The sequence below is a fragment of the Caretta caretta genome, chromosome 1 (assembly GCF_965140235.1).
Source record: "Caretta caretta isolate rCarCar2 chromosome 1, rCarCar1.hap1, whole genome shotgun sequence".
Lineage (NCBI taxonomy): Eukaryota > Metazoa > Chordata > Testudines > Cheloniidae > Caretta > Caretta caretta.
Genome location: NC_134206.1, coordinates 15,030,278 through 15,045,868, shown reverse-complemented (window position 1 = coordinate 15,045,868; position 15,591 = coordinate 15,030,278). Strand labels below are relative to the sequence as shown.

General features: G+C 46.7%; 1 protein-coding gene across 2 annotated transcripts in view; it reads left to right on the top strand.

Moving 5' to 3' along the window:
* WNT11 (Wnt family member 11) overlaps window positions 1-15,591 on the top strand; it is a 31,975-nt gene that overhangs the window by 1,492 nt on the left and 14,892 nt on the right. Inside the window, exons 1-4 of one of the 2 annotated variants that reach the window (XM_075126163.1) lie at window positions 69-1,026; window positions 1,566-1,754; window positions 12,550-12,785; window positions 13,541-13,818. In XM_075126163.1, coding sequence (XP_074982264.1) covers window positions 1,684-1,754; window positions 12,550-12,785; window positions 13,541-13,818 — 585 coding nt within the window. In that variant the 5' untranslated portion in view covers window positions 69-1,026; window positions 1,566-1,683. Of the gene's footprint in view, window positions 1-68; window positions 1,027-1,565; window positions 1,755-12,549; window positions 12,786-13,540; window positions 13,819-15,591 lie in introns of those variants that run through there. The other variant, XM_048840009.2, reaches the window with a different exon arrangement.

The window sequence follows — 15,591 nt, the reverse complement described above, 5'->3', positions numbered from 1 at the left end:
GGCGCGACAGCTGCTTGCAACTTCCAGTGACGGGTCAATATAAAAAAAAGGGAATAAAAATCGAGGCGGGTGAAATCCTGATCCTGTCGGCGCACATGGGAGTTTTGCCACGGATTTCAGCAGAGCCAGGATTTTCACTCCTAGCGCTGAAGATCCGCGTACAATGTCACTTTCCCGATAACAGTGTTTCAGGGACGGGATTCTTACACCAATGGGGACACCCTGAAGGAAAACCCAAAGTGCGCTGGGAATCACAGCAAGCACCCCGGGGGGAACTCGCACGTTTAAACGGGTTTCCAAAGTGGAGCCCTCTTCTAGGGGATTAAAGAGTTGACCCTTCAAAGAGCGCAGTTTGGAAGAGAGCTTCGGGCAGCCCCAGACCTGGGGCTCAGGCAGGCATCGAATTATCAAAATGAAGGGCATGATCCTTCCTCCCACTGAATGCAATTGGCCAAGGTTTTCCGAAGTGACTGGTGATACCAGTTTTGGGGTGGCTGACTTGAGACACCTTCAAGAGGCCTGATGTGAAAGTGGACGGGTGCTCAGTCATGACTGAAAATCAGATCTCCCTCTAATGTGTGTAATGGGCCTAATTTGGGCACCCAAATTTACTAGCCACTTTTGAAACCTTGCCCGTTGACTTTAAGAGGAGCAGAATCTGGCCTTAATTTGGTACACTTGAGAAAAACCGCTGGAGGTTAAGAAGAGAAGAAACCCCTCACTGTTGTCTAGAATGAATGATGGGAGAGAATCCCGATTGGTTTATTATTACCATTGTTATTACAGGAGCAGGGGTAGCCCCTGTCTGAGATAAGGAGGACTCTTGTAAGAATTTAGGAGTCATGTGCCTTGTTTGTTTAATAAAAAGCAGAGAAAAGAGGATCCTTGAGATCTTTTGTTTGCTGCTGGATGCTTCTTTGAGACAATTTTGATTGTAATGTTTCCTGGGGGGGCCAGAGTGGAGGGCTCTTCCTTGCGCTCCAGGTGTTTGTGTATTTGGAAGAAGCGAGAAGCAAAGTTAATGAGGTGAGAATGAAAGCAGGAGGGAAGGAACAAAACACAGTTGTTTGTAACAGATCAGACAGACTGAAACATTTGCAGAGCAAGGGCACCTCCATTAGTCAACACATGTGTGTTTAATGTGTCTTTTTTCAGAAATATTTTATATCTATCTATCTATCTATCTATCTATCTATCTATCTATCTATCTGAAAACGAAGAGGATTAGCTAAAACAGGGACCTGAGATTTGTATTTCTTCCCTCCCCAAGCAGATTTACAGAACCTGGGGTGGGGGGAGGAATTGAAACAGGGAATGAAGTCTTGCCATATGCCGGGTTAACCAGAAACATACAATCAGACTATAACTCAAGTCATAATTCAAGCCATACGTTTCGTCTGTCTGTTGACTGTAAAGGTTCTATCAAGAAGAGAGGGGAGGGGAATCTGAACTTTTTCGTGATTCATAAACCACTCCTTTGCAATTCGGATGATAAATTTCTCTGTCACCAGGACTCACAACACTTGGGTCTTAACCATATCTTTGTGCTTTCTCCCTGATTTCAGGTTGCTGTGCTCCAAGAAGGAACCACATCTAAACTGAAGGAAATACATTGTTCAGAAATTCGGGAAGATTCCCCTTTAAAGAGTTGATTTCCTTCTGAAAGCGGGTGGCTGTGGAAAAATGAAGCTGAGTCTTGCAATATTTCTGTCTTTCATTTTACAGACTGGGATTTGCTCTGGAATAAAATGGCTGTAAGTATCTTTCTCTCTCTCTCGCTCTACATTTTTACGAGCAACACATTATTTTTTAAAAATTGTGGCATATTTGCTGTTGTATTACAGTCATAGCTTCAGGTATAGCACTGTTGGCTTTGGACACATTGGAAAGACATTTCAGGACTGATACTGCATTCCTTAGGGCACCACCAAAAGTCCCACTGACTTCAAGGAATGCAGGATCAGACCCACCACAACACTATGTATATGCTTTATTTCTAAAAAGGACATCCTTTGAGCCCAGTTCTCCCCACATTTACATCAAAGGAAGAACTGGACTAGCCTGACCCACTTAATGAAGTATTTCATGGCCATTTCTACCAAACGCTTTCCCACAAGGCACTGTATCAGGCATACCACAAAGTAGGAGTGATAGGGCCGGCTGTTAAGATAATGCTGCCAATCTCTAGCCAAAGGGAATAGCTGACAGATAGCATGTTTTTGTGAACCTTTTACCCTTAGGATTTTGAGAGCAGAGTACTGACTGTAAACTGGTTAGGGTTGTCTGGATTGGGTTTCCCCCCAGTGTAATAGCCTGGCATAGTGTGCAAACGGCAAAAGATCATTGACATATTTCTCCACTTAAATAAACAATCAATTAGTGGATTATCACCAAACAAACAAACAGACCCCTAGAACAGTCATCTGGTTTCATCCTCTATGCGGCTGGTGAATGATCTCTTGTTTTTATAGAATTTAAGGCCATGCAGAGGTTAAATGATGTGGGTTAGACCCGAATGATCTTTTGTAAAATAAAATGTGAAATGAAATGCAATGAAATTGTTGCCAGGTAAATCATCTGTATTCAGAACATAAGCTGTTTGAGGCTGGGTGTTTGTGGTTAAGGCACTGGATGGGGACTCAGCAGATCGGGGTTCAATTCTTGGCTCTGCCACAGACTCCTCAGGCAAGTCAGTTAGTTTCTGTGTCTCAGTTCCCCACCTGTAAAATGGGGCTAATAATCCTTTCTTTCTCCCATCCTTTTGTCTTGTCTATTTAGACTGTAAGCTCTACAGTGAAGAGACTTACTCTTGCTACATGTATGCACACAGGTTAACATGATGGGGCCCCAGTTCCAGGGGGGCCTTAGGCACTATTGTAGTGCAACTAAAATTCAGGGTGCAATAATACCTATTAATATTGAAAATTAGGTTTTAATAGTATCAAACGTCACTTGTCTATGCAGTATGACTGGCTCACTGCTTATTAAGGGCCTGATTAACCACTTAAGCATGTCCTTAACTTTAAGCTTTGACTGTCAATGGTAATCCTTATGTGCTTAAAGTTAAGGACCTACTTAAGTGATCTGCTAAAGCAAAGCCCAAAGCAATACATCCATCAACTGCATTGGGAGTGTTGCCTGAGAAAAGAGTGTGGAGCGAGTGCTGAAATTAGCCCCCTGAAAGGCAAGAATTAGGTTGGTTTCAGGGAAATTCCATAGCAGCGCTATAACCAGATCAACACACCAGGAAGGCTAGAGGGGTCTGAAATAGCTCTGCCAGGAAAAAAAGGGCTTTCAGCATTTATGTTGTTAAACTTTTAGTTTTTGGGGGAGGAAAAAAATCAATCTAAGGAATGGCCTTTCTCTGTCAAATGGGTCCCCCTATCTGAATTTTAGTGCGGAAGATGAAAGTTAAGATTAACGTGACATCTGAAGTATGAACTGCATCCAGATGCCCTGCTGTGCGCCAGTCACACCTGTTTGAAACCCGGTGGAAATCTGCACTAACTGTCTGAGTGCGCTTTTCATAAGTGGAAGGCAGCCAGCTGGGATTTTAGAAAGAACTATTTTTTTAATTCAAGTTATTTCCCCTCTCCATCTTCACCCCCCCCCCACCTTGTTTGTCTGCATCAGGATGGGGCAATTTGTGCTCAGTTACGCTGGTGTAACTCCATGGAGTCACCTCTGATTTACACTGGTGTCAATGAGAATCATTTTGGACATAAAGGGCCACTCCCAGTGAAGCCAGTGGGATTTCCTCCTGAGTAGGGACTGCAGGGCTGAGCCCTAAATTACTCGGAGTTGATTTTGATTGTGCATTTTGATTTAAAATGTGATGTAAGGGCGGGGGAAAATCAAAGCTTTGTGGTAAGCTGTTTAGGGCTTCTATGCTATGTTTATACATCTATTCATTAAAAAAAAAAAAGAAAGAAGAAAATGCAATGGAACATGAAAGGTAGCTATTTATTTTAAATTATTCTAATTATATTTATGGATACTGTGGGCCAGATACTCAGCTGGCATATATCAGCACAGGTCCACTGACTTGGCGTTCTGACATTTTACACCAGCTGAGGATCTGGTCCTATATGTATAAGGCCTGGACCTTGCAGAACAGTTACTTGCAAGAGAAACTTTGTGCTTGGGAGTAGTCCCATTGACCTCAAGAGGACTACTCATGTGTGTAAAACTATTTACACCAGCGTGGGTGTTTACAGGATCAGCTCTTTAATTACTGTGCAACCTTTTCAGAAACCGTTATAAACCCGTAGGTTGTATGCAGTGTTGTAGCTGTATCCGTCCCAGGATATTAGGGAGAGAAGGTGGGGGAGGTAATATCTTTCATGGGACCAGCTTCTGTTAGTGAGAGAGACAAGCTTTCAGGCTTGCACAGAGCTCTTTAGTTTGTCTCTCTCCACAACAGAAGTTGGTCCCATAAAAGATATTACCTCACCCACCTTGTCTCTCTAATACACCCACAGGGGAATTTTTGTTTTATAAACTAGTTTTTCCCTATAGATTCTTTAGACGGGGGAAAAGTTGTTGGGTTGTTTTGGTTTTTTTGCAAAATAAGATTTCATCATCAGAGAAGCTGTGTGCATTGTCTTGCTCCCATTGCAGCAGATGGGAGCGAGCTTTGCCATCGGTGTCAACCGGAGCCGCCTTGAGCCCTGCGTGTATGAACGATCTGCAAGAGCATGAGTTGCAAGGGGCCATCCTGCACCAGGGCTTTATTGACAAGATTTGTGATCAAGCCTTACAATTTTTCCAAGGAAGTGTGAGAATTGCCTAGGGGGCACTAATTTGCAGGCAAGCTACTTGTTCATAACTGTGACAAGTGAGGGGTGCACTAGAGGGCGCTCTGTGCAACTGCACATGTTGCATTGCACAGGCTTAAGACAGGAAACTCTCACAAATGCATTGAACAAGGTGCACTGAGTCTGCTGAAAGCAGCAAGACGCATCACTCACGTTTCCTAATTAGAACGTTCACCCTTGTGTGGGAATTAAGTGGTGACTAGGCTTTGTATTGGTTTCAGAGTAGCAGCCGTGTTAGTCTGTATCCGCAAAAAGAACAGGAAGACTTGTGGCACCTTAGAGACTAACCAATTTATTTGAGCATGAGCTTTCGTGAGCTGTAGCTCACGAAAGCTCATGCTCAAATAAATTGGTTAGTCTCTAAGGTGCCACAAGTCCTCCTGTTCTTTAGGCTTTGTATTGTGCCTCTGCTGAGGGGGTGAATTTCACCCTAATGAAAGGACTAGTACAGAGGCCCAATCCTGTATTCATTTTGCATTGTGAAACTTGCGCTCTAATCAGGGCTTACAAAACAGCTGCAGATTCAGGCCCAACCAACCATATTTTCTTCTTAATGGGTGCGATGTTTAAATAGGCTCTTTACAACCTATTCACTTGAGAGACTGAATGCCACACAGTAAATGGAGTTGTTGTGACACAAAGATGTGTTTTGTTGGCATTGCGACTTATCAAGTTCTCTGCGGTTTTCTCTTACAAAGATCTGTTTTTACACACTCCTGTTATTTCTGACTAATTTATCTCTGACTCAAGCTCCCTGGTATCCCATGTTTTAGTTATTTAAAATTTTGTTGCCTTGGGCCTGATTCTGCAGTCCTAACTCCTGTACAACTCTCAGGGTAAAATCCAGCTCCCATCAAAATCAGTGGCAAAACTCCAATTGGTTTCAGTGGGGGCAGGATTTCACCCCCCACTGAGCACACGTAAAGACTGCAGGATTGGGCCTTTTCCACCTGCTGCAGACAGGTTAGTTTAATCACCTTCCAGGATTTTCAGATGAACATTTCTTTCAAGAGAGAAGGGGGGGAAAAAAGAACTTTGTTCTTCCTCTCAGTGGGCCTGAATCTCTCCTCCCACTGATGTAAATCAGGAGTAGCTCTGCTGTGGTCAACTGGTATAAGTGAGGGGAGAATCAGGACCATTGATGCCAATGAGTGAGTTGCATGGGGAAAAAACTACAGGATCGGGCCCTCAGAGGGAGTTTTGCTTTGAAGTTTGCTCTTCCCTTTTTAGCCGTGAAACTGCACTGGGGCTGTTGATTTAAACCAAAGCCAGAGAGCTGTCCCTCGGAACCACCTCTTTGCCGTGCTTAGGAGAACTCTAAAAAACAAAAACGCCGACCTTAATCTTCCCGAAATTCAGTTAAGATAAAAAGATTTAAATAAAATTACACTGGGAGTGTGTGTGGGAGGGGGTGCAACAAACTTCAGCAAAGGAGGGCTGGTGATTTAGCACTGGCTATCACTTAAAACGTTTAATCTGAAGGAACAAAGAGTTCATACATTTAAAGGCCAGAAGGGACCATTGTGATCATTTAGCCTGACCGCCTGCATCACATAGGCCAAACAACCTCACCCAGTAATCTCTGAATCAAGCCCATAATTTGTGTTTGAGGCTGAGCTATATAGTACGTCTTTTGGAAACATCTCTGGTCTTGACTCAAAGACTGCAAGTGAAAGAGAAGTCACCATGTCCCTCGGCACATTGTTGCAATGGGTAAATGAATACCAAAGCTTTTTCAGACAGACAAGTGGCATTTATATAGTAAAAAATAAAATGAAGAAAAAAACCCTAAAGTGAAACCTTACAATAAGAAGTGCCTTCAAACCGGGAGCCAAGTTTGCCACTGCACGCACAAGTCCGTCGGCTTCAAATCCAAGTCCCCCCTGAAGTTACTGCCAGCTGTGAATTGGCAGATCTATTGCAGAGAAGGGCCAGTGTGGCTTTGTAGTTTTGTCAAATTTTGTTTACCAGCCCTGGATAGAGCCCACAGGGCTCTAAAATATCCTAAAGTATGTGAAAGGATATTCCATTCCTCCTTTCCCCGTAGGTTCTCCCTGGAGAGCATTTCCCCATTCCTACCACCCAGGAAGACATGGCTGTGCTGAAACTGTACTGGGGCTGCTGATTTAAACCAAACCCAGAACCTCCTCTTTGCCGTGCTTAAAGAGAACTCTAAAAAACAAAACCACCAACCTTAATCTTCCCCAAATCCCGTTAAAATAAAAAGATTTAAACAAAATTAGACCGGAGGTGGGGGGATTGTGCAACAAACTTCAACAAAGGAGAGATGGAGGTTTTGTACTGGATATAGAACCTGATCCTGAGAAACTCTTACTCATGCGAGTAGCTCTTTGTCATGCAAGTAGTGCCAGGGGATGAAGGATTGCGCCCACGCTTCCCAAAGCATTAAATACTGTAGCTTATTCATATTTTTAAATGAATTTATTAAAACTGTCCAAGATAATTAAAAGAATAAACAAATGTCATGATCTGAGCATGCATCATACTTCCCCTGTAATTATGTTTATGGTTTTCTGTCAGTAGCCATAACTTCAACAGAAAGCCTTAGTATATTTTATTTAAGGCTGAATAAATTTGGTTTGAAACCTGTTTATTTAAAGGGAAGGGTTGAATAAAAAAACCAAACCCTCAGTCCTCCTCAGAATGCTGGAGAATGAAGGATTGTTTAGGGTAGTAAAGGGAAGGGCAGCTAGAATTATGAAATTGTGAATAGTGACATTTATAAAACAAAACATCCGATAACACCCCATGCTCTGGATTCTCTGTGCAAGTGCACGCAGGAGAGTGGTGGGAAATAGTGGCTGTATGCAATCTTGTGCCCCCCCAATTCTTGGGCCATCCCCTGATGTGAATCCCAGCAGCTTGAAGGCTGTGTTCATCTGGGCCACCTGCCCACAAGAGACTGTTGCAACCTCTAGGATTACATGGGGTGCAGGGAAATCCCATCCATGCCCCCTTTCTCTAGCCATGCTTCCTCTGCCAGCAATTGGGGTAGGGGTGGAGGAGGAGCTCCTATGGAGACTCCCCGCCACCAAAGACTCCCCCTCTGCAGTGGCGGCTCCTCTTAGGACCAGGTAAAGTGGGTTTTCTTTCTTTGGGCCTCCCTTACATGCATCCCATGCATCCAATGAAGTGAGCTGTAGCTCACGAAAGCTTATGCTCAAATAAATTGGTTAGTCTCTAAGGTGCCACAAGTCCTCCTTTTCCTTACCTCACAGTGTCCTTCTAAAGAGACCAGGTGGGTGAGGTAATGTCTGTCACCCAAAGAGGAGCTCTGGGTAGCTCGAAAGCTTGTTTCTCTCACCAGCAGGAGTTGGTCGGATGAACGACATTGCCTCACCCACCTCATCTCTCTAATATGCTGGGACTGACACATCTACAACAACATGGCAAACAAGCGTCCTTCTGAGGCACAGCTGGCCTTTCCGCCAATGACATCAACTGTCATTGTAAACGGGCAGGGTCGGGAGCGTAAAATGTCAGTTATGCTACAGAACAGCCCGCTGAGGCGTTGTTCCTGGAGTTATTTAAAATTAGATTGGTTGAGGACAAACCACTTGTGGCTGCTCAATAGAGACCAACCAAACCTGCACTGTCCGAGACACGCACTAGATCAGGGTTTCTCAACCTGCGGATCGGGACCCAAAATTGGGTCACCAGCATGTTTCAAAGGGTTGTGTGGCAGTTCCTGTGACTCCTGTCCCATGGGGCTGGCTGATGGGCTCACCTCCCTGCACCCTGCAACCTCTGGGGTCCCAGCGCCAGTCAGGTCTGGCTCAGCCATCATCAAGACGGGAGTCTGGGCAGGCCAAATTTGAGTGAGTGGTACTGCAACCCTCGGGGCCAGGTCACAACTGCACTCTCACAAATTTGGTCCAGTCAGGGGCGGGGCCAAACCTGAGCAGAGCTGCAACCCCGGAGGTTGCAACGCCTGGAGCGGAGAGCCAAGTCCAGCCAGCCAGCCCCACAGCACAGGAACTGCAGGAGCCGCCACTGTGGGGTGAGTGCTGAGCAGGGCCCACCCCCCTCCGGGGCGAGGTGGGGAGGGTAGACGCTGACCGAAGCCACCCCAGGGCCTCCACCCCCAGGCTGTTTACTGGGTTGCAGCTGGCCATAAACATTTACAAATGGGTCCTGGGCCCAGAAAAGTTGAGAACCATTGTATTAGATGACCTAAGGTGTCTCTTGCATCCCTAATCTACGTGATTTATAAATATGTATTACATTCTTTGCAAGCGTCTCCAATAAATATGAGTTGTCTTTTCCATCTCCATTACTCTCTTCATTTTCCTCCTGATGCTCAGAGATGTTTCCAATTATAAATTCTCGTAAGCTAAGGCATGAAGCTGAAGCGTGAGAGATGTTCACAAACTACATTTCTGCATCCTGTGTTTTATTCATGGCTGGCTCCCTAGAGTGTGACTTACGCAACGAGAAACAGGGATTGCCTCTAATTACTGAATTCCTCTCTTTGGATTTATAATGCATCCATTTCTCCTTCCCTTATTGCCAATCCTTCCATGCTTCCTAGTTTCTTATTTATTGCACAGTCACTTTGGAACATTTGATCCATAAAATTCACCATCAATATCAGCAAGTGCTGTGGTACGGTTTCCCGATGAGCTCCCTCTTCATGTCACTCCCTGCCTCTGCACCGTTAGCATTGACATAACCTGTGATGCTTTCCAGCCATCTTTCCTTTGCTTTCCCTTCATCTTCCGATGGGCTGCAGCATTTCTTTCTCTAAGTGGCCTCAGTGTCTGCTGGCTGGGTCCCTGAAATGCTCTAGCTTCCTTTCCATACGAACATCTTGCTTTATTCCATAGTGTTGCATAATGCTCACTCCTGTGGCTTCTTCCCTGCTGGTGATAATCCCACTGTATCTGGAGCAAGGCCCGATTTCAGCAGGCTCCTTTCCTGTCTCCGCGGTCCTGTTTTCCAGCCATATCAAGCCACAGATCAAATCCGTCCTCAGTGGTCCCAACCTGAACATCAGCATTTCGGACACACCCTGTTTTCTCTCTCAATGAACCCAACCTTCCATGCCCAGTCTCTCTCTCGGGCAGTTGGGACAGTCCCTGTTTTCCTCAAGCCCAGGCTTGCAGAACTCCTTTACTTGATCAGACTTATTGGGTACATCTACATTGCAAAAAAAACCCCAAACAACCTCCCCCTGCCCCATCCCAAAAACCCCCAAACAAACAAACAAAAAACCCCACACAAGGCAACGAGTCTGAGAGCCCGAGTCCACTGACTCAGGCTTGTTGGGCTCGTGCTATGGGGCTAGAAACAGTGGTGGGGACATTCCCACTTGGGCTGGAGTGAGTGGGAGGATCTTGGGAGGATCTTCAGCCTGAGCAGGAATGTCTACACTGCTATTTTTAGCCCCGAACCACCAGCCCCGTGAGCCCAAGTCTGTTGACCTGGGCTCTGAGACTCGCTGCCAGGGAGTTTTTCCGCAGGGTAGATGTACCCAATATGTTTACTTGTTTTGCTGCTTGGAATATACTGCTTCCCAAGCAGCCATCCCCTTTGCTGTATTTATGTTTAGGTGTGGTCTGAATCTCACACTAGTTTTGGCCTCTCGCCTAACTAGCTTTTGAGTCAGTTCCTGAGAGTTGCTGATGGACATTGTGGGTCAAATTTTCAAGGGTCTTGGATGCCAAACTTTAGAGGCCAAGAGGCAGATCTTTTGCTGGTGGATCTGGTCCCAAGTTACTAAGCACCTGCAGCTCCAATTGACTTTAACTCTGGATCTACCTGTGCCAGTCTTCAGACAGGGCAGTTCCTCCTTATAAGTTATAAGTAGTTCATATAGCATTATCTTCCCAGCTGCCAGGCCATATAGGTTGTGTCAACCCATAGTTACCTAGTTCCATATCACTCAGTATGATGCACAGGAGACAGAAAATTCCTCTTCCTCCTGCCAGCTCATGAGGAACAATGAGATTATTTTCTGGAGCTGCATGTAGGGACGTTATAGAAGAAACCTGATAATGAAGAACATGGTGAAAACTGACCAGGGATCTCTGCAAAGCACTCTGCTTGGGGCTTACCTTTGAAAAGCAGGCAGAAGTTTCAAGTGATGCAGAATGCTAACTATCAACCATAGGTACCATAGTATCTGAGCTCCTCACAGTCTTTAATGTATTTATCTTCACAACATCCCTGTGAGGTGGGGCACTGCTATTATCCACAACTAGGGAACTGGAGCACTGGAAAACTAAATTCCCAGTCCCCGGGCACAAAGGAAGTTTGTGACAAACAGGGAATTTAAGACCTTGTTTGGGTTTGTGGATTCAATTCAGCTCATAGTTGCGGTAAGGGCCAGTTCCGTGAGATTCAGATGCGGATATGAATTCCCCAAAGATGGGTGTGAGGGGGGGAGAAAAGAGCAAGTGTTGTGGTTTGGGCCCCTCTCTAAATCTGTTTTGGGTTTTTTGTTTAAGTTGTCGATCACTTACCTGCTGTAGCAGTAAATAAAATAAATGTGCCCATTAATAAACAGAATTCACCCAGGAGGACAGGATGGTGTAGAAACTGAAAGGCAGCACACTAAATACGGATACAAGGAAATATGTTTTATGTCAGCATATCGCCAGCCTGTGCAGGATTGTTCATGACGCAGTGAGTTACAAACTAGTTTCATGATCAGGAAGAACATTTACAGCTGCACTAGGTAGATCATAAAGATACAGAGAAAGCCATGTTCTGTTCTTCAGCTGACCACCTGCGGGTGGCTAGGGAAGAATCACATGCCCAAAGATGCTGCATAGCATAATCAGTTCCCTTGTTTTCCTTTCACTTGATGGATCAAATATTGGCAACTGCTGGAGGAAGGCTACCAGAGTAGTTGGGCCAGTGGTCTATGGTGTATTGTTGCCTTCTATGATGCTTCATGGTAATGTTTGCACTGGTGTTTTTGGACTAGCTCTCAGCTTTCTCCAGGATGCTGCCTTTCCAGCACTGTCATTTTACTTCTGCACTGGATTTTTGAAGATATTGACACTCACTTATCTAAGAGTAATGGTAATTACTCTGGTGGAGTGGTTTGCTTTAATTCAGTGGTGAAGCATCTGTTTTGGAAACTCAATCATTTTTTTTCTAGGCTAAGCAGCGGATTCCCCTCCCCCCCCCCCCCCCCGTAATTGCATACTTGGACATTTAGCATAATCCTTTGCTGGTGTGTGAGATGGATTCTGAATGCAGACCACTGATGGTGCCTATGTAGCTTGCTTTCTTATGCCATAGGAAGATCTAGCTATACGTTACGGAGCTGATGGGTCATTTTCCAAGTGTTTGGAAGATCCTTGCATTAGCACACAGAAAATAGCTGTGTGGACACTGCAGTAGAGGCTCAGGCTAGCCACCTGAGCTCAGATCCGGGGGTAGGGTTGGCTTGAGTTTGGCTGGTTAGTGTGAGCCCCTCTACACAAGTCTGTCTGCGCCAGCTGGAAAGCTCACTCCCAGCTGCAGGTTAGGCTTGCCCAAAAGAATTCCCAAAGCATCTGTCTATGTTGTTCAATCCACATGGCATTCTGAGAGCCTTTGAATGGATTGAAATGTTTTCCTTAGTTAGAACGGGGGGTGGGTGATGGTGTTTCAAAGGCAAAGTATTTGCAGGTGGTTCTTGGGCAGTCTGACAGAGGAGAAACTAATGCCAATTGGAAGATTAACTTTCTAATGGCTTTGGTGACGTTTTTGTTCCCAGAGCTTTGTCCAAGACTCCCTCCGTCCTTGCTCTGAATCAGACCCAGCACTGCAAGCAGCTAGAAGGTCTGGTAGTGTCTCAAGTGCAGCTGTGCCGCAGCAACCTGGAGCTCATGCAAACCATCATCCAGGCGGCCCGGGAAGTGATAAAGACGTGCCGCAGAACTTTCTCCGACATGCGGTGGAACTGCTCCTCCATTGAGCTGGCCCCCAACTACCTGCTGGATTTGGAGCGAGGTAACCATCGGAGCTGACTTTGCAGGGCTCAGGGAGACGTGAGTCAGAGGTGTGTGGGAGGAGGCAAGTTTTACTGTGCTATGCAGTGGGGTAGGGGCTGGGACCCTCGTCGTAAGCAGGGAAGGGCAGAACAAGGAGTAATGGTCTCAAGTTGCAGTGGGGGAGGTCTAGGTTGGATATTAGGAAAAACTATTTCACTAGGAGGGTAGTGAAGCACTGGAATGGGGTACCTAGGGAGGTGGTGGAAACTCCTTCCTTAGAGGTTTTTAAGGCCCGGCTTGACAAAGCCCCAGCTAGGTTGATTTAGTTGGGGATTGGTCCTGCTTTGAGCAGGGGGTTGGACTAGATGACCTCCTGAGGTCCCTTCCAACCCTGATAGTCTATGATTCTATTCTGCATTCATGCTTATCCTGCGCCCATCACTGGAGTAACACCCTCACATAGGGCCCGACCAAACCTTGTGCTGGCCTCACCCATATCCCTCCCACACCCCCTGTGACACGTACCCTCATCCCAGCCTCCCCAGCTACCTCCTCTTGTGCTGCTTGGGTCAGTCGCTCATAAAAGGGAAGGTCCAAGGTCCTCCTGCATAGCACCAAGTTTGGGTTGCATGGCAGAAAAGATTCCAGCCGCGCTTCTCTGCTCTGCCTGTTTGAGACGTGTCTTCTCTAAGGCAGGGGCGGTGCAGTCCTCTCTTCAGAAGGCATCCAGTGCCTTGGCACTGGTGGCTGAGTTGCAGTTCTCCTGTCTTGCAGGCACAAGGGAGTCAGCATTTGTGTATGCCCTCTCTGCTGCAGCAATCAGCCACACCATCGCCAGGGCCTGCACCACCGGGGACCTCCCTGGCTGCTCCTGCGGCCCCATCCCAGGTGAGACACCTGGACCTGGGTATCGATGGGGAGGATGTGCTGACAACCTCAACTATGGTCTTGTCATGGGGTCCAAATTTTCAGATGCTCCCATGAAGATGAAAAAATCAGGATCACAAGCCCATAAGCTGATGCACCTGCACAACAGTGAAGTAGGGAGACAGGTAACAAACCAAAGAGAGCGACTGTCATTGTACAACCCTCGGTAGTGGGTGATGGCTTTGTGAAAGTTCAGCGTATCTACCCGCTAGCTACAGACGCCGGCCTTTCCCCAGAGCGCGCTGAACTCCTTTGGCCTGCATAAGCGTTGACAATATAATTCAGTCTCTAGAAATGTAATTCCTCTAAGTACTCATGGGCATGAGCAGCAGAGAGAAAGGCGTGGTCATGTATCCTTGGCTGGGCACCGGAAACTCCTGAAGGCTCAGCTCTGTCCTGGGCTGTCTGTGTAAGGCACTTATGTGGCCCCTGTTACCATAGTGTCAGAACACCTCACAATCTTTAATGAATTTATCCTCAAAACACCCAGGGAGGTAGGCTAGTGCTGTTCTCCCCATTGTCCAGCTGGGGAACTGAGGCACAGAGAGACTAAGTGACTTGCCCAAGGTCACACAGGAAGTCTGTGGCAGAGCAGGGTCTTCATTCCAGCTCTCCCAAGTCCCAGAGTAGTGTCCTAATGACTGGACCATCCTTCCTCTCCCTTTGTGAGCCTGGTGCATCACCAAACCTTTCTGCCTCAGTTTCTTTATTTGGATGACAGATGGGTTGGGAAGCATGAGCACAGGACTGGGTGTCAGGAGGTCCTGGGATCTAATCCTGGCTCTGCCACTGACTCACTGTGTGACCTTGCCGAGGCCACTTCCCTTCCCTTCCTCAGTTTCGTCATCCGTAACGTGAGGATGATGTTTCCCCAGGATGTGTGGTGTGAACTAACTGGTTAATATATGTGAAGTACCTTACCCACGTAAAGTGCCATGTAAATGGTACGGGTTACTAGCTCTACGCTGAGTCAGTAAGGTCAGTAGGGCGGATGCTTTTCAACTGTTGTGTCAGTGATGAGTACAACGTCTAAGGGCTTGTCTACACTTACGCGGCAGTCGTGCCAATGTAGCGCTTCAGTGAAGACACCACCAAATAGGTACCCCACCCCCCCGAGAGCCAGGAGCTTTCTCCCGTCCACCTGGTGCTGTCTATACAGGACTGAGGTTGGCTTAGCTGCATCGCCTAGGGGATTTTTCACACCCCGAGCAGCGGAGTTATACCAACCTAATTTCCTACTGTAGACCAGGCCTGAGTGAGCCCAGGGATTCGTTTTCTCCAATAAAATTAACTTGCAAATTAATGAATGCCACGAATGTGGCGCTTTGCAGACGTTCACAAACGAATCCCCTCAACAGCCCTCCGCAAATGGAGAAATGGTTTCAGAGAGAGTCGAGGGGAAACCCGGCTCCTGTCCCTGTGGCTGCAGAAGTTCCCTTCCAGTGGATTTCACTGCTCGAGAGGAGGCTGGAGGCCTGGCTGTTTAGAGGCTGCACACCACTTTTCATGGGGTGGAGCTCAGCTCCTCCAGGGCTCCCTGTGCCTCAGGGCTTAATGGGTGGGGAATAGGCAGGGGCAAAGCTGGTAGATCTGCCATTGCTCAGATTCTCTTGTCCTCCCGCTCCCCTATGGGGGGCTCTGGAAGCTGCTCCAGCCACTCCGCTGGGACAGTCTGCATGGCTCACCTCCATAACTATTCAGGGTATGTCTACACTGTATAGTAAACCTGGGTCCAGGGGACCTGCACCCTTCGACTCATTTCCGAGCCCACACTTGACTGTCCATACTGAATTGTAAACCTGGGCTTACCATTGCTGCCCTGCGTTTCCCAGCCATACTAATGCATCCACATTGCACTAGGCAGACCTTCTGACTCGAGTCTGTGGACCCGAATCACA